General features: G+C 43.9%; 1 protein-coding gene and 1 long non-coding RNA gene across 3 annotated transcripts in view; one reads left to right on the top strand and one right to left on the bottom strand.

Annotated features, from left to right (window-relative positions):
• The window catches only part of OSBPL10 (oxysterol binding protein like 10), a 331,186-nt gene that overhangs the window by 37,331 nt on the left and 268,510 nt on the right, over positions 1 to 25,345 (bottom strand). For both annotated transcript variants that reach the window (XM_004087931.3, XM_030812227.1), the window contains exon 7: positions 3,627 to 3,776. In XM_004087931.3, coding sequence (XP_004087979.1) covers positions 3,627 to 3,776 — 150 coding nt within the window. The remainder of the gene's footprint in view (positions 1 to 3,626; positions 3,777 to 25,345) is intronic.
• LOC115834813 lies at positions 5,482 to 22,712 on the top strand. The gene is made up of 5 exons (XR_004029802.1): positions 5,482 to 5,508; positions 12,218 to 12,345; positions 19,725 to 19,772; positions 20,281 to 20,427; positions 22,558 to 22,712. It is a non-coding gene; the product is annotated as an uncharacterized LOC115834813 (long non-coding RNA).

Here is a 25,345-nt window from a genome sequence, read left to right as displayed (position 1 = left end):
TCTTTTTTTTTTTTTTTTTTTTTTTTTTGAGATGGAGTCTCGCACTGTCACCCAGGCTGGAGTGCAATGGCGTGATCTCAGCTCACTGCCACCTCCGCCTCCCAAGTTCAAGCGATTCTCCTGCCTCAGCCTCCCAAGTAGCTGGGATTACAGGCACCCACCACCACGCCCAGCTAATTTTTTGTATTTTTAGTAGAGACAGGGTTTCACTATGTTGGCAAGGCTGGTCTCAAACTCCTAACCTTGTGATCCACCCACCTTGGCCTCCCAAAGTGCTGGGATTACAGGCGTGAGCCACCATGCCTGGCCAGCTTCCTCCTCTCTTCTACCCTGACCCCGGCGTTCACACCCTAGTCACCCCGCCTCAGCCTATTTTTCACAGCAGAGTCAAAATTACCCTTTAAAAATACAAGTAAGCAGGTATGGTGATATGGGTGGCCACTGGAGGGTTTTGAGCAAGGGAATATGTGACCTTACATGTATTTTGCTCATTTGCTCAAACTTTCCAAGGCTTCCCATAGCCCTTAGGATCAAGTTTGTCCCCTTCACATGGCCCATAGGCTCTGCAGGACCTGATCCTAACGCCCACTCCAGGTTCAATGGAGCCACTCACCAGCATGCACAACACGCCAGACCTTCGGTGACCCTCCACCTCACTGTGGTTCCTCCATCCTCTCTTCTTTTCTAGGCTACCCACAATTTGTGGATATACAGTGGATTATCCAGTGGAGGTAGTCACCAGTAACTTGGGGTTATGGTGCCACCCTGAGGAAAGAGGGCAGACAAGGGTGCTTCTGGAGGCAGGACCAGCTACATGCTGTGTGGGGCACAGCGGAAAGTGAAAACGCAAGTCCCCTTGTTTGAAAATTATTAAGAATTTCAAGACAGTGATAGCAGGGCATTAAACCAAGCATGGAGCCCTTCTGAGCATGGGGTGCTGAGCAACCTCACAGGTCAAACATCCACGAACCTGGCCCTGTCTGGTAACCACAGTGAACCATGACAAGATACAGCACTACGTACCCAGTTGGGCTGGTAATGACTCACAAATGTGTCAACACTGGCACATCCTCAGGGATACAGAAGTACACTTGTTTTTGGAGAGAGGCTAGACCTTCATTTGAGGTGAAGAAGATTCTCTCTCCAGGGTGCCTGCTCATCAGATACTCCATTCTGGCTAAGTTCTTCCATTGCTTATTTAGTACAGGCTTAACTTAATGACGTGAACAAGTGCCAAGAAGAGAAAAGGGGACAGCACGGAGAGAGGAAATTTCATCAACCTTTTTATGATGCAGGGCAACAGAAGCCAAGAAATCTTAGAGGATAGCAACAGTTCTACCTCTTTCTCTCACAAGTATTTCAGCTTGTCAAGTCTTCCTTTGGTTTTTGAATGACAGATTCTTCCAAGTAAAGTAAGTTAATGAACTATTGACAGGAAAAGTTATTCTTTCAGGTGCTCAACTGAGTATTGGGAGAAATGCAATGTCTGCTCTTTCAAGAAGAGGCTGTGGCTCTGGAAATGCAAAACAATCATATTCTAATAAAACAATAATAAATACGAAATGCACAGTTGTGGTATTTCTTTATTTTAGAGCAAGACAGGAATAACATGAAGTCGCTCAGACACTCAGCTTGCCATAATATAGTCCCCGCAATATTTTCTTGCTTCTCCATATCTGACCTCGGCAATTTCAATTTCTCTTACAATCTCTTTCCTCTGTCATTCATGATTCTAGGTCTGAGTTTTATAAACATTAAAAAAAAAAATCCACAATGAGAATATATTCTACATCATTACCCAGTACACACGTATCAAAAGAACTAGGTTTCATGTGCAGAATGCTGATATTTTCTTCTGTATTTTATTTCATTCTTTAGAAATGGTGGCCTGACCTCCACTAAATTGGTTTCACAACCCACTAATGGTTCATGACCCAGTTTGGAAACACTGTGATTTTAGATTGTACTTGTACACATTATCATCCACACTTCATCAAACTTCAACTCGAGCTCTGTCTGGGTGTCTACACAATCCACAAGAATAAAACACGGGCATCTTTTAAAAGCCAAGCACTTAAATGACTCCTGTAGCTGAAAAACAATGAGCATTGTCCAGCTAGAGGACTGAAATGAACGGAAGGCAGCAGCATGGAGAACAGGTCGTCATAGCTTGGCGTGCAAAACAGAAGCAGCCACACAGAGGGTGGAGGATGGTGAAGAAGGAACTTTCTATGTCTGGTGTACTCAGTGTGGGCCCACTGTTTTGTTTAAAGTGGTGCAGTCTCCCAGAATATCAGACACACTCACATTCAAACCCATGAAAACACTTCAAAGAAAAGATTTGTCTGTCATCTGAGAGGCTCCCATCTCCTCAGTCTCTCTCCTATCTTCTATAAATGGTTAGTCACTCTGTTCTGTCATCTTCCTCCTCAAAGAACTCCTCACACTCCTGCCGCTTCCCTCTCTCTTCTCTGGCCCCCCGCCTAGTCCGAGATGAGATTGTGGAATCCAGAGCCTTCACTGTGGCCAACCAAGCCAACTGCCCTTAGGGCTGTTCCCCAGGCTGTGCCTTCAGTGGCTCTGACATCCATATTTTTCTAGTTGGCCTTCAGAATCTAGAACTTCCTTCCCCAGCACACCCTCCCCACAGATCATGTCTGTCTGTCTGTGTGACAGCTGCTTCTCTACCCTACCACAGTCAAACCACATAACATAGTATTTCGTAAGGATAAGATGGTGACACACTTGCTAGGAGCTCAGCACCGGGTTAGGTCCTCTGCACGCCTCCTGCGATTCTCAAGCCACTGTGCCAGGAAGGCTCCCAACTGGAGTAACTGGCTGGGAGTGGAACCCAGGAAGGCCAAACTCCAGGCTCTACCACCTGACAATGGCCCCAGTGACACCACACAAGCTTTCAGCTACGTACAAAATTGCCTTTCCTGCTTGCCTCTAGAATGAAGCTACTGACTAGAGGTGAGGGGTGACATATGTGGGACCTCTCCATGACATTAGTGGTCAGGACACTGATTCTGTTGGTAAGGCTCCTCGGGAAGCATCCTGCCTGCACTCAGCACCAAGAAGAGTTGGTTCCACTTCTACCTATGGCAATGAGATTTGGATCACCAACAAGGTGACCCTTGGGGACCAGCTGTTACAGCTAAGGACAGCCCTCAGCAGGTCGTGAGGTTGGGCGTGCAGAGTGGTCTCATTCCTCACGCCACCATTTCCCTTCCCCATCTTTTCCCTCTGTGGCCACTGTGTCATAGCCATCTCTATAGGCCACCTACAGTTATCTCTAGAACACAGCAAGAAACAAAGAAATAGTACCTTGAATTTTCCATGCCATCTCATATGCTTTTCCTGATGTTCTCCATGCCCTTGTAGAGTAGCAACAACTCCTCCCAAGAATCAAATGCAAGGCTGTCCAGCCCTGAGGATAACCATTTATGTACAAGTGTCCTTTCAAATTATACCTGGAATATCCATACTTGAAAGCAATGCTGGCCTTTTTCCCCACTCTACTTCTCCAATCTCACCACAACGAAAAGAATGTGCATAGAGAAGACTTGAGGATACAGACGGAACCCCAACAATTGACCACAAATCCAGGGGACATGCCAACCTACCTTGGTCAAATCCATTCCAAGTTTGAGTTGCGAAATGAGATGAAGAATTATACTACGCTGATCCTCCATAACGCCCAATTCCGTCTCTTCCTTATCTTCACTGTCACTTTTTTCATCTTCAGACAAAACCAGTTCAGAGCCTGAGTTTGGCTAAAATGAAATAATCAATAAAAATCACCAGCTGGCCCAATAGAAGTTAGAAATAAAGTGTATGAATTAATATGGTTTGCAATGACAGAAGGAACCCAATCCTGTCCTGGGCAGAGCTCCTCTGTGACCCAGTCCTATTGGCCACGGGGCAGATGAATCCCCTGGGGGTCGGACCTGTGCCTTGGACACTGCATATCCCCTTTCATCTCTCCCGTCATCCCCAATTAGTGAGCCTAAGGACCTCCCCTGACAAAACAGCTCCCTGTTCTTTAAGAAACTAACTATAGTGTATGGGTATGAGCCCCCTTCATTTTGCCTATTAGCAAGTAGGAGTTTACCAAAGTTAGACTCCTGTTAACTTGCACAACCCAGGCCACTTCATATCTAATATAAATTTTTCTGTTTAGAAGTAAAAATTGGATTATTCAGGGACTAAAATTATTTAAGGAAAAATGTGCTCTAAGACTATTTCTACCCAAATCAATTAGGATCACTCTAGCAGGTGTAAGAAAATGCTGAGAATTGGCATTAATTTATGGAGGAAGACAACAAATGAAAATTTAAGACAAAACTCCTGACACTTTATAAAACTGCTGGGATTCATACTGGCCAACATTCCCTGCTTTCCTCGATGCAAGTTTATTAATTCAATCACTCGATTCCAATTTTTCACATTACATAGAAAACAGGCAACTTAATAAACTGGGCAAGGGGATTATCGTGCATAAAATTTTCCAATATCCAAGTATTAAGGACTCTGGCTACACGGTTAACTTGCCCTCAGAATTCTATTGAAAGAAGTATCCACATCCCACACTCCACATTTACCTATGTTCTTATGATGCTTGCTTATATATAAGCAAAAGCACTCTGCACAGAACATTATACATTTCTTTCCAATTATCAATAACAGGTCAGACATAATATACAGAAATTCAGAAGCTTAAAGGTTATTAAACATGAAAGGATACAGACTTGTCCAAATGTCCATGCAAAAAACGAACAATTTACTAACCTCATTAGACAGAATCATCTTGTATCTACAGGCACTTCTAACATACAAAGGTTATTTTGTGGTCAAGGTGTTTAAAATCATCTGGCCTTACATACCCACACTGACCATCCTTTCCAACATTCCAAAGAGAGGTAATAATGGTGTTTCTTCCCTCCTGGGGTAGGCATTTTTAAAACTTCAACGTAAATAGACGTTTTCCATAGACATACTCCTAAGGTGTTCTCAATCAGCTCTAAACAACCCCAATTCTAAAGAGATGGTTGGGAAGATCTCAGTGACGCCCACAGGATATTCCCCCAGCCAAAAGCTGAGTTTTCTTTTATTATGTGCCCAGTTCTCTAGCCACCTCATAATGGGTATTATCTGACATCATTGGCAAGTTGCTTTGCTAGATTATGCTGAAATAATTGAGGAATCCTTACCTGTGCTAACCCTGAGAGGAGTAGCCGGAGGGAAGTCTCTGAGCCGTGAGCTACCCTGATTCTACACTGGGAAGTTAGGGGTAGAAGAACGCAGGAGCCCAGCACTTACAGCCAGTGGTCCTGGGGGTCTCCTCCAGCTCCACCTCATGACACCCCGTGCTGCTGCGTTGACTGCTGCTGGTGCCAAGGCCACCGCTGCCATGAGTCTGAATGGCTAATGCTGAGATTAGCAGGGCCTCCCTTCTACTGGCCTGTCCTCCTGGCTCTCCTCCCTTTTGCCTCTTCTGCATCTCAGGTCAGTTTCAAAGTGGGTGGCTGTCTCAGCTCCCTGTGAGCTTCCATTTCCAGTCTATGCTACGGAAGTCAGAGAGCTCAGACATAAATCCCACCCAATGGCAAAGGTGCTACAGCTGCAACTTCCTCTGCAGTGACCTGGTGGGCAGTAATCTGTATTAGCAGAATTCCTCTTCTCCCAGCACCAGCTGGGCGAGAAGAGGGTAGTGCCCGGGCATTCTGCTTTGGGAAGAAAAAGGACAATCAAAAACAAGTGAAATCCAACCACCATGGTGTACCCAACAGGTGGGGTGGGCTGCAAAGTCCTTAAACATCTCAACAGGAAAGTAGCTCCATTTTGCGGGCCATTATTTTCTGCTTGAAATTAGCTGTTCTCACAAAGAATGGACTTCATACTAAATCAATTGCTCCACTGAGGCTGCCATAAGCTTCATGAAGCAAAGAATGATTCATTCTTCTAAAGCTGTGATTTCCTATTTGCTCACAAGCCAGTGCAGGGGAAATCCTCATCTTTCCCACTCACTGCAACACTCAGTGTGATGTGTTTATAGACCTTCGGGAACCACACCTCCTCCTGCTGTCTGCTTTACTCAAAAATTAAACCCAGCTTGTCCCTGACTTCCAGTAGCCAGAAAGTCTTCCACAAGATCCAGCCGCATGATACTAAGTACACACATAAATGTGAACACAAACCCCTCCAGCCTTTCCCACTGTAAATCAACAGCACATGTCCTCTGTGTCTGACAATTCCTCTCAAAGACACTGGCTCCAGCAGAGGAAATTAAGGCTGGTGCAGGTGCCCCAGAAGCTGAGTCATCCGGGGTGACTGGTGGCCCTGAAGTCCCGCCCACAGAAGGATGGCCATGGAAGCCTGGCTCACTGCCCCTTGGTGGCACAAACTCTGAGCAAGCCATGCCCTAATCTTAAACAAGGACCTAGGACTGTTTTCTCTCCCACAGCCTCTGAGAACTTGCCCTTTCTCTCCCAGTGTGATTTGCAAACAATTCTCCTACCCAGTCTCAAGTAAATAATCAGAGTTAAGCTGGTTTCATACACCTTGTTGACAGTAAACATCTTAGAGGACACTTTCAATCCACCCACACTGCAGCTCAGTCCATCTGCACAAAGAGAAGACCCCCCCCCACCCCCATCATGGTCCAACTTGGAGGTACATGGATGGAAAGGTAGCAGTAATCAACAGGTCAACTCTGTCTGAAAGAGGTCCATGGCAATGTAAATACCAATCTACTGGCATCCACAAAGCATCCACATATACAGGCACTGCAAAGAATGGAGGGTTTGAAGAGACAGGTCTTGATGGAGTTTTAAAGACACAAAACCTCCTTCCCTTTTAGGGTCAAGAGTTTGTTGATTCCACTACTCTGATGTGGAATTCAAAGAGTTGGATAATTATCATCCTTTCTGAGTGCTGTTTTCCATAATCAGGTCCCCATGCTTATCCACATCCACACTCCCCTTCTCTTACAAAGTCCTACTTGTCTCCTGGGAGCCCCTGCACACCTCCCCTCTCTGAATCTCTGCGAATTTTCACTTATAAAACAGTAACAACTCTCTCAAGGTCATCAAAAATGGCAGAACAGTGTTCCCCCATCTCTGAAAAATATGAATGTGAGAAATGGTTTCATAATGCTGAGAGAATTTATAAGACTTAAGCAGAAGAATCTTCAGATACCCCATCCCCCAGAGATTTTTGCAAATGAGCCAGCCCAGCCACAAAAATGTATGCAAACTTGAAGATAAAATGGAATTAAAATATGTTTTCAAGAGAAGCAGGTTTTGGAAAAATGAGGATTTTAATAAAAACAGAAATTATGACAATATTTCTACCACACAAGCACCTCAGGGCATATGGTGCTGTAAAAATCAAGCAACTGTGCCTATTAGCAAATGGGGAGAACGACAAGCGAAAATTCGATGGGCAGGAAAAAGCTTCACGGGCAGGCTGGGGTTTAGGGACATTCCCTGGTGACCCACAGTGACCTGTGCCCAGAGCAAGAGTTCTTGGCCTGGGTCCCATGGACAGCCCTTAAGATATCCATCCCCAACCTTGAAATTTTATGCAAAAATTGTAAGTCTGGGCATTTTTCTGAAGAGTGGGTCCATAGCTCCCCTTGGATTCTTAGAAGGGTCTCTGCCCCTTCGCTGACCTCTGGCCTCTTGAGGACCAAAGGCTGAGACCATGTGAGAGATGGGCTCTTGGGCTGGGAATGGTCCAATCCAAGACAGTCACAGCATCTACAGATGTGACTCTGCCCTTAACCGCAGGCCTCTGCTTCTTATCTAGTAAGGAGAAGCAGGTATATGGGGCTATGCCACCGAGGCCAAAGCCAGGAGGCAAAACTGTGACGTGTGTTAGGTTTGTGTGGGTCCAACAGTCTTCTCAATGGGGACACCAATGTGGGAGAAACATTTAGCTTTGCTTTCATCTCTTAAACAAATATCTTAATTCTTCAATACAAATGCAAATTTCAAGCATGACTGAAATGCCAATCTTTTTATTCAATACATATATGTAATGTAACTACAGTTTGTGTCCCTGCCAAGAAAAAGCATGAAATAGACATTTGTCTGCAGAGTCCACTCATTTCCCTGTCACAGGCTTCATTCACTCCACCCATGTCCCCAAAGGTACTCTCTTTCCTGGCACTTCACTCCTGCTTTCCCCTCCTCAGATGGATGACTCCCACCCCACCCCACCCTTCGTCCTTTAGTGACCTGCCTTCTCTCTTAACCTAGACCTGGCCCACAGATAGCTGGGGTCAACACAAGCAGTTTGATCTACTAACATCTCCTTTATTTGTACATGGCCTTATAACCTAATATCTTAATTCAGAGGACTGAATCCTCACTGGTTAGATTTGAGACATCATGGCATAAGCCTGCGTGGTTCCATTACCTAACCATTAAAGGTGCATTTTACCTTTGGACAGTGAACATTTCTGGGCCAAACCAGGAATCACAGACATGCAGGGGTAAGAGGGTCTACTCTAGCAAGGATTAAGACGGCCTCCTAAAGCCATCTTATGCCCAAGTAAATAAGTATCCAATAAACACACAATATCTACAACAGAAAAACATCACCCATTGAGCTCAAGTGACCTGCAACTTTCCTGAAAACCTACATAGCAAGGACAGACAATAAAGCCAGCTAGAGAATGAACATCAAATTCTCTTTTAGCAGCAAGCATATTGCAGTTCAATCATTTTTAAAGCCTGGCAACTTTCCCCACACACTGTTAACTTGGCAAGGAGGCACTGGGGTGAACTGAGCCATACAAAAAAACCTTGGCACTGAGTAACAAGACCAAACACATCTAGATATTATCTTTTTGGGGAAATCTAGCCATGTCAAAAAAAAGTGGGTAGTCTGAGGGTCACAGAAATGCAGGCAGTAGGTGAGAAGACCCAAAGCACCATGCTCAGATATCCTCAGAAAAGAGAACTGTCAGGTACACAGCAGCATGGCAAGGAAGTAACCAGGGAATGACGTCCCCTCATAGACAAATTATTTCTCAATTCCACAGCTACACAGAACAGGCAATAACATGCAATAATGGCCACCAGGGCAAGTGTACTTACGTTTTCTAGGGGAAAAGAGTCAACAGAGGCTGGTTTGCCAACAAATGAGAGGTTCTAGAAAAATAAAGAGTTTGGAGTCGAGACATAGATAGAGGCTAGGGACTGGAGAGATTGGAAGAGTAGGCAAGTAGAAGACAAAGGGGATAAATCAAGAAACACAGTGAGTCACAGAAGACAAACCAAGGGGTCTCAGTGTCTATGAGGAGCAAGTGCCCAATGACCAATTACTGAATCCATTTTTCAGATCTTTAGTTAAAATTTTTAAATTTTTTATTTAAAAATAAAAGGCAGGGTCTCGCTATGTTGCCAAAGTTGGTCTCAAACTCCTGGCCCTCAAGTGATCCTCCCATCTTGGCCTCCCAAAGTGCTGGGATCACAGGCATGAACCACTACACCTGACCTTCAGTTCTAACAATAATAGTGTTACTGTTTGCAGTATAGAATCCATAAAACCAAGGACTTAGTCCCTTTTATCTCTAGTCATTTTCTCATTCCAATATGTACAGCACATTTAACCAAATTATCACAATCATTACATAATCCTCACAGTGTATCTTCACAATCAGACATTTCATATCTTAAGAAGCCCCATCTAACAGGCAAAGGTCATGAAACCTGACATAGCCACATCTGAAGATCTAGTCCGACTCTGTATATATGTCAATAACATCAGCATAGCCCAGGGTATATAAAGATGGCCAGCAATCCAGGAAATTTCACTTGGCCTTCTTGGCCCCATTTCCAATAAGAAACTCATGTCACATGACTACCAACTGCAAGGCATTCACTATTACATGCTTGGAAAAAGTATCTCCCCTGAGGACACAGAGATAGAAAGTTTTGGCATACGAATGCCAAATGGTTGATCCTGATGAATTTACTGTCCTTCCCACACACTGCACAGGTGAGATTTCTCCTCTGGAAGAGTCTTTTGGTGGCCGTGTCTAAATTCTCCAAAAGTAGGCCATCTTTGTTGGGTAGAGGGTATCTCAGCTGAATGGGTGGATGTTCCACTTTGGTCAGAAGTCATGCCGAAGACAGAAGCTGTGGACACATGCCTTCAGCTGGTGTCTGGTATAGCTGGCACCCCTTGGCCCTGCTGCAGGGCGGCTATTGAAGATTCCTGCACATGTACTATCCTCTACATGGAGCCACTTCCAAAGCCAGGCAACCAACTGTGCCTCAAAGGCCACCGGCGAATTTAGGGGACCTTATCTTGCCATTTGGAGGTAGATTCAACAACGAGGCCACTGTGAGGGGAACCCGATGGAGAAGCTGGATCTTATCCTTGACAGGTCCAAGTACACGCATGTCCGCACAGCAAGCTAGTCCCAGCTGCCTTTTGGAGATGCTGAGTTTGTCGTCACTGACATCGCAATCCTCCTGCCGCCTCCCAGGGGATGAGCTGGCTGGCTGGCTCTAACCACACATACACACACATTTACCACACTTGGCTCTTATAGACTGGAAGGACAGATGCTCTTCCTGAGCAAAGGGGCCGACCTGCAGAAAGGTTAGTTTTAAATAAAACACACTATGGAAGGCAGAAGGAAGTCACTTCTGGGCAGGGGAGAGAGTGGGGGCATTTGTCATCAGCCAAGATAATTGGGAACAATTATATCGAGGATTCAACAGGCGTTCCTTTAAAAACATTCGAGGGAAGCATTCACAGGAAATAGCAGCATGTCTTTGTCTAATTTCTACATTTCTGATTAGAAACCAGAGTCTAGCTATTTTTAAATGAAAGGGAAAAAAAGAAATCAAGAAATAGCAAAGAAAACCTAGAGAAAGTACAAAAAAGAAAAGGGAAGAAGCAGCGGCAAATGAAGGGGTAGGCAACAATTTTGCAGCTGAGCTTTGGGAGCGTGCCAGTGTCAATACCGACTGCCAGCGTGCAGAATCCCAGAGGCTGCAAATCAAGCTTAGCATCAGCCTGCTGCCTAGAAAAGCAGGGAACGGGCAGGGCCCCAACAAGACAGACAGGGCCTACTAGGTGCCAAGCACTGTGTCAGGTGCTTTACAGCATCTCAATGAGCAAAACACTAGCACTTTAAAACCAAATCCAGCGCTGAATTAATAACACAGTCAAGAGCTCTGAAAGACGCCCTGAAAGCAAAGCTGTTTATGATCGTGGGGCCAAGGTCTCCATGGCATAAGCAGCACAGATCACAGGAAGCTCATGAGTATTTGGGATAAAAGTCATAGTGAGGATAAGGAAGAGGCCATGAAATCAGAGACCACCACAGCTTTAGGAGACAGTGATGCACAAAAGGAAAGCTTGGAGATCTGGCTGCAGATAGTCCTGGAGATAAATCCTAAAGACGCTATGCCCCACCTGTAAGGCTCAGCCTCCCTGTCTCTAAAATGGAGATGGTACCACCTCTCACATCTGAGAGGCCTGCTCTAGGTCTCAACAAGGCAAAGCGTGTAAAGCACTGAATACAGTGGCTGGCACACAAGAAGTGCTTGGTAAATAGCCATGCTCTGATGAGGCCTGTGACGTTCGCACTGGGCACACAGTGGTATGTTGACTTGAGGTTGCTGCTAACGCTCCTGCGTCTTCCTATTTGTGCTGCTCCCCTTCTCCCCCACAGCTTCCCTGTCAAGGCTCATTGACGCCACCAAGCTCCTCTCCTAGGCCTTCTCCACTGAGGGCTTTGGGGCTGCAGGGCCCTGACCATGAGGCAAGCATCACTTCCCTGGTCTGGAGCTAGACTAGGAAAGGATTCAGAGAACTTTCAAATATGTCTCAATCAAGGTCACATGCAAATGTGTGAACTAAGCAAGACAAACACAAAGCAGCAAGTGCAGTGAATCAGAGATAGTATCCCAGCAACCAGCCCCAGAGGACCAGCTGTGGTTTGGAGGTGACAGGAGCAGCAGCCATCCACACCTGCCATCCAAACCTGCCATCCACAGCTACTCGAGTTCTCTAGACCTAGGAAAGGTAGGGAAGAAACTCCTTCAAGACCCCATTCTAGCCTTCCTGGAGCTCTGATAAGAGGGAACGCAATGGGTTTAGACATAAAGGCATAAGCGTAGGTTTAATGGTAAGCAGGCACCGGGCCTGAAAGGGTTACTATCACCTCAGCCACCTCCAATGCCCACAGGTAACAAAGCACCACATTAGATACTGAAGATAGAAATTTGCTTAAGATATGGTCTCAGCATTCAACAGGCTGGTGTTCTGGTTGAGAAGGAGTACATGGATCTTTCTTTCTCCTAGCCCTGGAGACTAGTAAGTTTCAGACTGTAAGTTTCAACTCATGATTTGAGACTTAGTTCAACCACGTTTCACAGAGATGGAGCCTCTGTTCTACCAAGGAGTCCCTAGGTGCTTCAGACATGCCCATTCTGGCACTTAGCAAAGTGGATTTATGCAAGTGCACACCTCCTTTCCAACTGGACCAGAAATGTCAGCCCTCTTTTGGCAAAGGAAAATTGATTATTTCAGGCTGACTACTCAGGGCCATGGGTGGAGGTGGACGTAGAGGCCATATACAAATCTGGGGAGAAAGAATGCTGTGATCAATTAGTAATATCAGCCAGTGGCTCAGGAGGGGAACACAGTGGCCATGTGGTTGTCAGCTTACCTTAACTGGAATTCTTTGATGGAGGAATCCTAGCTAACCGAGGGTTTCATTTCCAGAATTCCAACACAAAGGGTGGTTTCTAACAGATGTACAGTAAGTTCTTAAAGGGAATGAATTTATAAAACCAAAAAGAAAGCGTGGGAAACTTGAGTGTGCAAGGACAAAATCTAGATTTAACAGGAAAGCCAGTCACAGAAGGCCATGTGTTGTGATTCCACTTCTATGAGACATCCAAGACAGGCAACATAGATTAGTGGTTGCCAGGGGCTGCGAGGATGGATGGAATAGGGGTGACAGCTAAAGGGTCCAGGGTTTGTTTTTGAGGTGATGAAAATGTTCTAAAATTGACTGTGGTGACGGTGACATATACCTGTAAATATACTAAAATCCACCCAATGGTTGGTACAATTTAAATGGATAAATTGTATGGCATGCGTATTATATCTCAATAATGTTGTCATCAAAAATAGAAAAATAAATGAAAGGATATATGATGCAAAATCAAATAGCAAAGGCCAGGAGGAAGGGCATGGCCAGGGTGATCAGAGGGGCTCACACACAGAAGGCAGACTCTGGGCTGGGTGTCACCAAAGAGGAGCACTTCAAGTAGCCAAGAGAAGGAGCGGACAGTCCAACAGAAGAAATGATGCCAGCCAGGGATGAAGAGAACCTTACTGCAGGGAAGTACAGCTGAGGCCAAGCACATGGTTTTGGCCTTATAATAGGACTCATTCCCTTGGAGAGCCCATCTGATCCAACAGCTTTCAATAATTTCTAAATGTATATTTCCTAAGTGTGTATCTCAAGTTCAGCCTTCTCTCCTGAACTCTAGCTTTGTGCACCCAGCGGCCTATTCAACATCTCCCACTTAGCTATCTGAGGTGGGGAGGATAGCAGAACACTGAGCTGCCCGCATCCTAATTCCCGGAACCTGTGTATACGGCACTTTAAGTGACAAGGGGGCTTTACACATGTGATTACATTAAGGACCTTGAGATGTGGAGATTAACCTGGATTGCTAAGGTGGCCTCCATGTAAAAACATGAATCCCTAAAGTTAGAGAATCTTTCCAGGCTGTGGTCAGAATGCAACATTCCTGGCTCTGAAGATGAAGGAAGGGGCCGCAAGCCAAGGAATGGGGGCAGCCTCTAGAAACTGGAAAAGTCAAGGAAACAAATTCTTTCCTAGGGCCTCCAGAAAGAAATGCAGTCCTGCCAACACTTTGATTTTAGCCCACTGAAACCTGTGTCTGACTTCTTATGCAGAACTATAAGATGATAAATTAGCATTGTTTTAAATCAGTAAGTCGATGATCATTTGTTACAGCAGTGAAAACACATCACCTAATGGCCATCTCAGACTTACTGTGTCTAAAGCAGATCTTTCAACTCATACCTCCAAAATATGATCCTCCTCATCTCGGTAAATAACAGCTTTGTTTTTCTAATCACTTGGCCAAAAGCCTTGGCACCATCCGTGACTTTAATTTCTTGCTTATGCACTGTTCCACATCACATCCATCAGCAACTTCTGCAAATTATATCTAGAATCTCATTGTTTCTCACAACCTCAGCCACCCTGGCAAAGCCACCATCACCTCTCTCTCTGAATTACTGCAACAGCTTCCCAGTCAGTCTCCTCACAGTAGTTAGAAGGCATCTTAAAACATAAAGTTGATCACATAACTCCGAAGCTGAAAGCCCTCCCCTCTTCACTCAGACTAAATGTCAAAGTCCTCACTGTGGCCCATGAGGCCCTACACAATGTTGCCCCATGACTTCTCTACTCTTCTCTTAATCACGCTCCCCTCCTTGTTCATTCTGCTCACCCCTCCCAGCCACCTTCTGTTCTTTTTTTTTTTTTGAGACGGAGTCTCACTCTGTCGCCCAGGCTGGAGTGCAGTGGCGCAATCTCGGCTCACTGCAAGCTCCGCCTCCTGGGTTCATGCCATTCTCCTGCCTCAGCCTCTCCGAGTAGCTGGGACTACAGGCGCCCACCATTACGCCCGGCTAACTTTTTTGTATTTTTAGTAGAGACGGGGTTTCACTGTGGTCTCGATCTCCTGACCTCGTGATCCGCCCGCCTCGGCCTCCCAAAGTGCTGGGATTACAAGCGTGAGCCACCGCACCCGGCCTCATCTTCTGTTCTTGGAACACGTGAAGGACAGGTCTACCTCAGGGCCTTTGCACCTGCTCTTATCGGTCTTCTTCATCCATATCCCCCTCACTTCACTCAGATCTTTTTTAAATTTTATTTATTTATTTATTTATTATTTATTTATTTATTTATTTCGAGACACAGTCTCACTCTGTTGGCCAGGCTGGAGTGCAGTGGTGCAATCTCGGCTCACTGCAACCTTCTCCCCCCGGGCTTAAGCAATTCTCCTGCCTCAGCCTCCCAAGTAGCTGGAATTACAGGTGCATACCACCATGCCAGGCTAATTTTTGTATTTTTAGTAGAGATGGGGTTTAACCATGTCGCCCGAGCTGGTCTTGAACTCCTGACCTCAAGTGATCCGCCTGCCTCATCCTCCCAAAGTGCTGGGATTACAGGCATGAGCCACCACACCCAGCCTCACTCAGATCTTAACTCCAATGTCCCCTTACCACAGCCGCCTTTGACCATTTAGGCCAGCACCACTCCCTCTCCTCCCTCTCCTTTGCTCCTTCCTCAGCTCTGCTTTTCCTTGCAGCACTGATCACTCTCAATTGTATTATATGTCTATTTATCATCTCTCTCCCTTGCAGAAAGTCAGCTCACAGGAAGCAGGACCAAAATGTTTTGCTCGCCGCTGTGGCTTTATCAGCAAAAACACTATCTGACACTGACTTATTCGTTGCATAAGTAAAGGAAATAAACAGCTGGCTTTCCCCTGTGGAAATGAGGAACTGCTGAAGATTCTGAGGAGGCTGGGTAATAGAACGCAGGCCCTAGGAGATGAATGGTTAAGTAAGCAATGATATGATTGCATGCAGCGGGGATGGGGCACTGAGAGCAGTTCTGGAAGACTCCTGCCACAGTCCAGCACGAGGGAGACCGACACGCACTGGGGGGTGGTAGTGACATGTTTGACATCCTTCCTTCTCCTCTACTCGGTAAATATACACGTAAGGCTCTGTGTTAGGCGCAGAGGAGGATTACAATCAGTGTAGGACATGGCCTGGATCACCCTGGACACTGCAGCCTTGCTGGGCAGACAGTAGTTGGGTTTCAAGTTCCTGTATGTGGAAGATCAAACAGTGAGTTATCAGAGGGGAGGCAGGGAGCTGGCAGCAGGCAGGTAAGGAAGAGAGAGAGAAAGCACGAGAGGCAGCGGGGTGGAGTGAGAGGCAAAATGGACCAGTCAAAACTGTCTGCAGATTCAATTATTCTACTAAACACGATGGGCAAATAGAAAACAGCTAAGATGACACACATGGGCAGGCAGCATTCAGTGGGGAAAAGGGCTGTTCTCATCTCAGCTCCCCTCCTTTCAGCCCTGCGCGCACTCGATAAAGGAACCCAGCAGCCGCATCCTGCCTTTCCTCCTAGTCACCCAGGCTTGAGACCTGCAAGTTCCCGGACACCTCCCATCCAGAGACCCACCTGGCCCACCATCCCCTCCTTTCCTCATCTTTGCTGCTACCACACCCTAGGCTTTGACCACATAAATGTAGGGCCCTGCCAGCCTCCAGCTCATCCTTCCACTCCAGACTCCTCCTCCCACTCCAGACTCCTCCTCTTACACTGTCTTGTACCACACCACCAGAGTGTTCTTCCCCAGACACCCACTGCTCTGTTCAAAAGTCTTCAAGCAAGCACATATTCTCAGGATCTCCTGAGGGCTGTGTCAAAAAAAAAAAAAAAAAAAAGTCTTCAATTGCTTCTCACTGCCCAGAGGAAAATGTCTACTCAGCCAGTACTTCGGGTTTCCTCATTCTGACCCATACTTCCCCTCCCCTCCTAAACTTCCTCTAGCCTAGACTGAGGACGGTATACTCACTTCTCACCCTACTCTCTAGACTTGCGCTGTCTAATCCAGGAGCTGTTAGTCACATTTAGCTATTTAAAATAATTAAAATTAAACACAATTTAAAATTCTGTTCCTTGATGGCACTAGCCGCATTCAGACTAGTGGCTACCATACTGGACAGTGTAGAAAGAAAATACTTTCATCATTGCAGCAAGTTTGATTGGAGAGTGGTGCTCTAACTTTTGATGGCCTCCCAATCAATTTCTACTCCTTCCACCAATTGTTATCTACCTGTAAGAAGAGCACTGGTGCCACGATGCTAGCTCTAACAATCTGGGCAGGAGCAATCCCTCCCTCCTCTAAATCCCATGTGTAAGTTCTACTGGGATCACTCGAACGTTACTGCCATGCCTATCTTTCCTTAACTTCTTGGTAATATAAAGTTCAGTGGGAAGAGATTATTCTGAAAATCTAAAATTCCTGATGAAACACCACAGAACAATTTTACAAACACCTCCACTTCAAAAACAAACTGATGAAGGAATAATGTAGTTGGGGTAGCCAATAGCAATAAAATGATTCTGTGCCTCAAAACTTAAAGGAATTCTACTATCTATGATTTGCTTCTATCATAAGCACTGGTACATGCCGAGACTAGAAGTCTGGCTTTCTATATCCACAGTTCAAATCATTATTGATTTATGCTTTGTGCTGGGTGATGGATTTCTTCTGATCTGCGGATGGTAAATGGCTTTATTCAGAAAGAAACACAAGACTAAAGTTGACGGTACCACGTCAGTGATTCTTTCAGAACTGTACACTTGATGCCACTAATAGCTAGACTGCCTTGCTTTTCCCACAAATTATGCAGTTACGGGCCTGAACTCTACGGCAGGGACAGAAGAAAACATGTAAAGCACTGTGAGAATGCAGAGTGGCAGCAGGGAAAGGCTCTAAATTAGGTCTACTGTGGTCCCTGGACCTGCAGCAGCAGAATCACTGTGAACTGGATAGAAATGCAAGTCTAGGGCCCCCCTCCAGACCTATAGACACAGAAACTCTGGTGGCAGGGCAGAGACCAGTATTTGTTTGGTTTGGGATTTGTTTATCCTTTTAATTGAAATATAATTATAACTTATACTTGGTACAATATACAAATCTTATTGTACAGTTCTATGAATGTTGACAAATGTATCGCTTTATATCCAACTTAATATTTTTTGTTTAAGTGTACAGTTCAGGGGTATTAACTATAATGACGTCATTGTACAACAGATCTCTAGGACTTTTTCATCCGGTAAAGCAAACTCTATACCCACTGAACAGCAACTCCCTTTCTCCTCCTCCCTGCTCCCCGAGGCCCTCCAGCAGATTTTGGTGCACCCTAGCATTTGAGAAGGTCTGCTCTAATGATCCCCGGCCATGGGGGCTATGAGGAACAGCAGAGGAAAGTAGGGGGTGTGATAGGGGCCTGGCTCCCAGGGAGGAGCAGCACAGGTGGTGTGCTACCAGCCCCTCAGATTCTCCAAACCCAATCCTAGGCAGCCAGTGAGGAGACGGCTCTGGGCTAGATGCTAGGGGGATCCAAACACAGACATATGGACAACTTTTCTCATAAACTTGTGTAGGCACAAGTTGAAGAAAATTATATTCCTCAACATTAGATAAGGTTCCAGAAATTTCATTTGATGACCCCAAAACAGATTCAGAAAGCTATCACCTTTGATTGGATAAGGGTGATTATATTTTCATCAGTGGCCACACCAGGCAGTCATTCAACTCCAACTTTGAATTTTATGTGTCCACTTTAATCATTTATGCTTCTCACTCAGAAATTCCCAACTAATACTCTCCAATGGAAATTTCTGAAGCGTACGATAACACAAAGGAAATAACCAGGAGCGTCGCAAACCACAGAACAGTTTTGATTTACAAGTCATTAGAAGCAAGAGGCATGTACTGTTCTTTGCAGGCCAAAAGGGACTGCATCATGAATAATGGAAAAAGCAAAATGCATTAAGAACTCTTCGGCAGATAATGTTATAATGTTCTCTCCAGGCCACACAGAAGGCACATTTATTGAGGACTTTCCATGTGCCAGGCACATATCAATACATACAGGGTAGCAGCCCAGTCTTTAAGGGATAAAATCAAGCAAGTCCACCCCATTTTGCTTCAAGAGGTAGTTTCTGGATCATTATCTTATGACTCTCAAACCACTGATTTGGTACCACAAGCAGATCGAGAGCTAGGAATACCAGAAACAACCCAAAGCTCAGGCTTTATTCTTTTCACTTTTCTTAAAGACAACTCTGGTATACGCCTATTCTGTCCTGATTTCTGTAAATATTAACAAACCAAGAAGAAAGCATCTGGCAGAAAACAGGCTCTAGCATTTTGTAGAAAACAAGAAATAAACCAAGAGCGAAACTACCACAGCCCTTAATTCCACAATGAGGAGGCACCAATAATGCCCCATTATAAAGCTACAATCTCTAAATCCCACTCCATACCGTTTAGTCCAAACAGCAGGCATTTTCTATTCTCTTTAATTTGCATTATGTGTGCCTATTTTTCTAGCCACAGTGACACAGGATATTAAAAAAAGGTTTCCCTGTACTTTTACTCAAATGTGAAATGATACTCAGGATGTAAGAGGGTAATTGCAGCAATTCATATTTTTTTCACATCATTCCGCTGCCATAAACCCCAAATGAGGCTCACTATATCCTCTGCTTTAAAAACTGTCACAGTATCATGCTCTGCTTGGTCCTGCTCTCAAATGCTTCATTCAGTGAAAACTTCCAGGGGAAATTTGTGAGACAGCTGTAATCATCCTGGGGTAATGCAAACGGTATGTAGTAGCACTGTTAATAATCGGAACGGTGGGATTCTTATATTTAGCACAAAAAGAAGGTGAATTTTAATATATAACTGTGCTCAGGTAGGACCTGCACAGAATTTCCATTTCTTCTTCTTCTTTTTTTTTTTTCTTTTGAGACAGTCTCACTCTGTTGTCCAGGCTGGAGTGCAGTGGCGTGATCTCGGCTCACTGCAACCTCTGCCTCCCAGGTTCAAGCGATTCTCCTGCCTCAGCCTCCCAAGTAGCTGGGACTACAGGTACGTGACACCACACTCAGCTAATTTTTTGTATTTTTAGTAGAGACGGGGTTTCACTGTGTTAGCCAGGATGTTCTCGATCTCCTGACCTCGTGATCTGTCTTCCTCGGCCTCCCAAAATGCTGGGCTTACAGGCATAAGCCACCATGACCAGCCCCAGAATTTCCATTTCTGTAGCATAAAATAACTCCACGATGACTTTCCAAGCTAGGTTTTCTGTCACTTTAGAGAATTTGTCAATTTAGAGATTTTGACAGAATTCTCTACTCCTGAACACATCTTCATCCCATTTTCATAAAACAGGATCATGAAACGCATCCTTCATGTAAGTTTCAAAAGTTTCAGAACAACTGAAAGTATGTAACACTTTATTGGAAATTGATATTTAACTGAATATTTTATCATGCTATACTTAATCCAACGTCTTTGAATTTCTTTTAAAAATTTTTCTGTCATTAAGTGTTTCATTTTCAAGGAATAAACGAATTGTTTTTTTCAACTTGACAAGTATCCTGCATAAAACTGCATTAAAAACCAGTAACATCAGACCCTGGATGGGGACAGAAGGTCCAAATCAGAACCTCCATGGAATGCATCTCTACATATTTTCCACATTTGTTTTCAAGCAAGGAGCAAGACCAGCAAGAAAGTGAGGGTAGGAAAACTACCTCTCCACATGGTGCATTTCTCTTAATAAGAGGACTGCTAGAGTCTTGCTAGATGATGTTTCCAGAAAGGATAAATGTATATATCAGTTAGTGTACATTCCCATAGCTGCTGTTCATCCCTACAAAACAGCCCACATGTAGAAATATGAATGGCTAATAAATATGTGAAAATATGCTTAACTTCATTCATAATTACAAAAAAGGAAATTAAAAACAAGATACCATTCATCTTAAAAATAAAGTGGAAATAAAATAAGAGCTTGATATTCATTTCTTAATGGTGACAGACAGGGTAATAGCAACCCTCACACAATGCTGAGAAAGTATACATTTGGCTTAATCTTGGAGGGCAATGTAGTAATACTTATCAAAATTTAAATTCCCACATTTGTTAACTGAATTTCACTTAAATTCCACTGCTGGAAAGTTTCCCTATATAAGATATATTTCTGTAAGTGTACACAATATATGTAGAGGACAATTTATAATAATGAAAAACTGGACAACCTAAATGCCACTCCTAGAGTCCAATTAAATAAATTGCTAGTTAAATAAAATACATAACTCCATAAATTATGGTATATTCATAGACTGGAATGGCTTTGTAGCTGTTCAAAAGAATGCAAACAATCTCTACGTACTGACATGGGAAGATACCTAAGATATATTGTCTAATTGAAAATTGAAAAGCCATAGAACATTATTCATATTGTGATTCCACTGGTATAAAAAAAGTTAAAGAACGTATATATATATATATATTTTATATATTATATAAATATTTTATTTTATATATATATGTTTACTGTACAAACAAATTTCCCATAAGAGACACACAGTAGCTCCTTCTAAGGAGGTGGCATCAAAAGGAAATACGGGGTTTTTACTTCTGACTTCCTACAGGTTTCTACTGTATTTTAATGCAATAATTATGCTGTTTTACAATAATTTTAAAAACCCTCCTCCTACTACTACAATTCATGCCAAAGCATGAATTGTAGAAACTGTAAAAAATGAGACATCATAGTTTCATGTCCGGCTTAATTCTGAGGCTCTTGGGAGATACAGGGAGGAAGGGAGGGGCAATGGCAGGGGCAGCCTGGGAAAAGCAAGTTTGAAAAGGCTTCACTGTGTATAAAAAGCAAAGCCAGGCATTTCTTTTCCAATAATGAGTCCAGCTGAGCTGACTGCTTTCCTCAACGGGAGCAACAGAACAACTTGCTTAATTTCCACCAGCCAGAGGTTGAGCCTAGTTTTATCTCCGTGCTCTATCTAATGTATTCTGTGAATGCCAGCCAACTCCCCTGCTGCTGTAGGCAGGAAAATGGCCCAAAGACGGCGAGGCATGGTGGCTCATGCCTGTAATCTTAGCACTTTGGGAGGCCAAGGCAGGAGGACTGTCTGAGCTCAGGAGTTCGAGACCAGCCTGGGCAACATGGCAACACCCCATCTCTACTGAAAATACAAAAAATTAGCCGGGCGTGGTGGTGGGTGCCTGTAATCCTAGCTAACGGGGAGGCTAAGGCATGATAATTGCTTGAACCTGGAGCCAAGATCACGCTACTGCACTCCAGCCTGGGCAACAGGGCAAGACTCTGTCTCCAAAAAAAAAAAAAAAAAAAGCCCAAAGATGTCCAAGTCCTGATATGTTAGGTTACATGGCAATAGGGAAATTAAGGTTGCAAATGGAATTGAGTTTGCTAATCAGCTGATCTTAAAACAGGAGATTTTCCTAGATTATCTGGGTAAGCTCCGTGTAATCACAAGGGGCCTTAAGAATGGAAGAGGGAAGCAGAAGAGGGAAGTCAGAGGGAGATGGGACTATGGAAGCAGGGTCAATGAGATGCAATGCTGTTGGCTCTGAAGATGGAGCAATGGGCCCAAGCCAAGGAATGCAGGCAGCCTCTAGAAGCTGGGAAAGCCAAGGAAACAGATTCTACTCTAGAGCGTCCAGAAAGCAACAAAGCCCTGCTAACACTTTAAGTTTAGCCCACTGAGACCTGTGTCAGACTTCTAACCAACAGAACTGCAAGAGAATACATTTGTGGTAATTTGTTACAGCAGCAATAGGAAGCTAATGCAACCTACTTATATTTCCTTTATTTCTGTATACACAGACTTCCTCTGATGCACAAACCTGGGATGTGCTGTGAAAATCAGCTACCTGGGCTTCCCACCTGTGGAGGCTCACTGACCTGGGGCCACACCAGGTAATTTCAGGACTTCCTCAGAGAAAACCCAGGCAAGACACCAGCAACAGAGCTACCCTGATGCTTCATAGCTACAAATAAAGATAAGCTAGGTCGGCCAAAGAACAATTTTAATAAGGACTTACTATTGAGTGCCAGGCATTGAGCTGGACATTGGTGATATATGATCTCATATAATGTTTATAACATTTTCATCAGGAAATACCATTATACAACCATTAATGATTCACGCATGCTTACATTCTTACATGCAATTATTGAAAGAGTTTGGGTTCAAAGTGCTTTGTCAGACTCCACAGCTGGGGCTCCAGAGAGATATCATGTGAATCCCCATCCCCCATATCATGAAACAGCTTAAAGAGACCCAAATGCTGAGGAAAAAAAAGCTTATTCACCTCATTCTCACCAACCTAGAAATGCAACAGTTTAACTGCACCGCCCCCCCTGCCAAAATACCCTTGAGACTTGGAAACTTTTTTTTAACTCACCTTAACAGCCAAATTATCAAAAACAGAATCTCTTGTTTTCATTAGGATTTTGTATCTTATGTCCAACCAACTGATTGCTTCGTCAAGGAACCTGTATTCTCAGATGATACAAACAAAAACCTGGCTTTTGTGAGGTGGAGACGGAAGTTTATAAAGGCTTCTCATAAGCCCTAGTCAGTGACCATCCTGAGCACCTGCCCCTCATGTCTGCAGGGCACAAGAGTCCCCACTCATCCGCTTGAGAACCACTGATCTAGAACAGCAATATCTCAAATGGGCAAGGATTTTCCCATTATGGGAATTTCTATATAATATTACATTCTAAATAAAGGTTTTGGCACTAAAAATTCATCATAATGGAATTTTTAAAAGCCAGGTAAACATAAGTGTAAGTACCTCTTGTTTCCATTTCTTTTCTCAATTCAATACATGAAATTAGCATCAATCTACTATAAGAAAAGTTCACATCCTTCAAAGGAGTAGTTTTCTCCTTGAATTACATTTTATATATATATATATTTAAAGTCAGAATTACAAGCTGGCCTGCATTTTAGTACACAAACTAGTAAAAAGAAGATATTTGGAATCTGAAACACATTTATCAAAAAATAATCGTCATTCCTGGGGGTTTCCAGGGTAACCTACAATATTAAACTCATAATGTGGGCTAAATACATTTGCTGTAAATAAAGATTTGATACTCTTACAATATTAATTTTTAAATAACTATTAACAAAGTTATATACATTTCTTATATTTTTTAAAGAAAAGCATTTCTGATGAGATGATCAAGAAAAATGTGAATGGAGATTTGGAGCAATCTAAAGAGCACTCCCATGGTTTTAAGGATTGATACACTGCTCTCAACTGCATTTAATTTCATTTCCAAAATGTTAGAGTTTCCTTCTCCTTCGCATGGCTGTATGTCCACCACTCTTCTTATACTTATTAGTAATGTGGTCATTTAATGGGCCCACTAGAGCCAATAGACAGAACTTTATGTGACATGAGGACCGTCCAGCACAGGCTTAGCTGGCTGTGGATGGTGAATGACAGAGAAAAGGGTGGAGGTTGGGAGGGACAGGAGCACACTGTTATCTGAGAGAGAGAAAAGACAGTGGTGACAGAGCACTGCGTGACACCCAGCTCCACTGGGCACCTCATGGAGTCCACGGCCTTGGCCGGGGCTGTTCCAGTATCTTTAGGGGTGAGGAAGGCTATGGTCCCGGGGTGGCTGGGGACAGGATCGATAGCCAAACAGCTGCTGGTACAGTACTTTCAAGTATTACAGAATGGCTATTTGAGTCCTACATCCATAAGATCTGAAAAACACTGCCAGAACTTACAGACAATTCTATGGCTCAATCACTTGCTCTGTTTCATACACACACACACACACACACACACACACACACACACACACTACTTTCCCTCTAGTTGCTCACATCCATCATCAGTACCAAAAAAAATTTAACTTTACAATTATTATTTAGCACACAGTAAGCCCCTGCAATGCACAGAGCCATAAGCCATCTACAAAACTCAATTCAAATTACAAAAGGGATACAAGAACTCATCGATTAACTCAGGCAAAGCCCAAAATAGATGTGAGAAATATTTTACTCTTTTCTTCCATAACATTCTTTCCCCAAGATCATAAATCTCTGAGCGTTGACTTTCCATCTTTGGAAAGCAAGCGTCATCAGGGCCAGAAAATAAATCACTTTTAGAATAGTCATTCATCGTGGGCAAATAAAAATATAAGCCAGGCAGATGGTGAAAAGCTCATTTATACTGGTATAATTTCATAGAACTAGGCAAGTGAGAAGGAAGCAGAGGGAGCTGTGAAATTTAGGGCCATGTTTAGAGGGTGAGACGAAATACCCCAAACAAGAGAATAATAAAACTTTTCATACCACATCGCTACAATCTCTTCAACTCTTCACCTCTGGTTCAGATCTTTTTCCCTTTGTGGCAACAAAAATGAACGGAAAAGAGAAAAGGGGAAGGAGGAGGGAAAACTCAGACTAAACACTGCAGTGCTTTAAGCCCTCTTCATTCACCAGTTTCAAAGCGCTTAATCCTTTGAGTACTGCTGCAGGATAGGAGAGATTACACCACTCGGTGCTGAGCTTTTTCATATGGCTCCAGCTCACAGGTGGCAAATCCAAGGTGGCTACCTCCCCAGCACTCTGGTGGGTGTTTAC

The sequence above is a fragment of the Nomascus leucogenys genome, chromosome 4, assembly GCF_006542625.1.
Source record: "Nomascus leucogenys isolate Asia chromosome 4, Asia_NLE_v1, whole genome shotgun sequence".
Taxonomy (NCBI): Eukaryota; Metazoa; Chordata; class Mammalia; order Primates; family Hylobatidae; genus Nomascus; species Nomascus leucogenys.
Note: the sequence above shows the minus strand (reverse complement) of the source record. Positions and strands in the feature narration are given on the sequence as shown.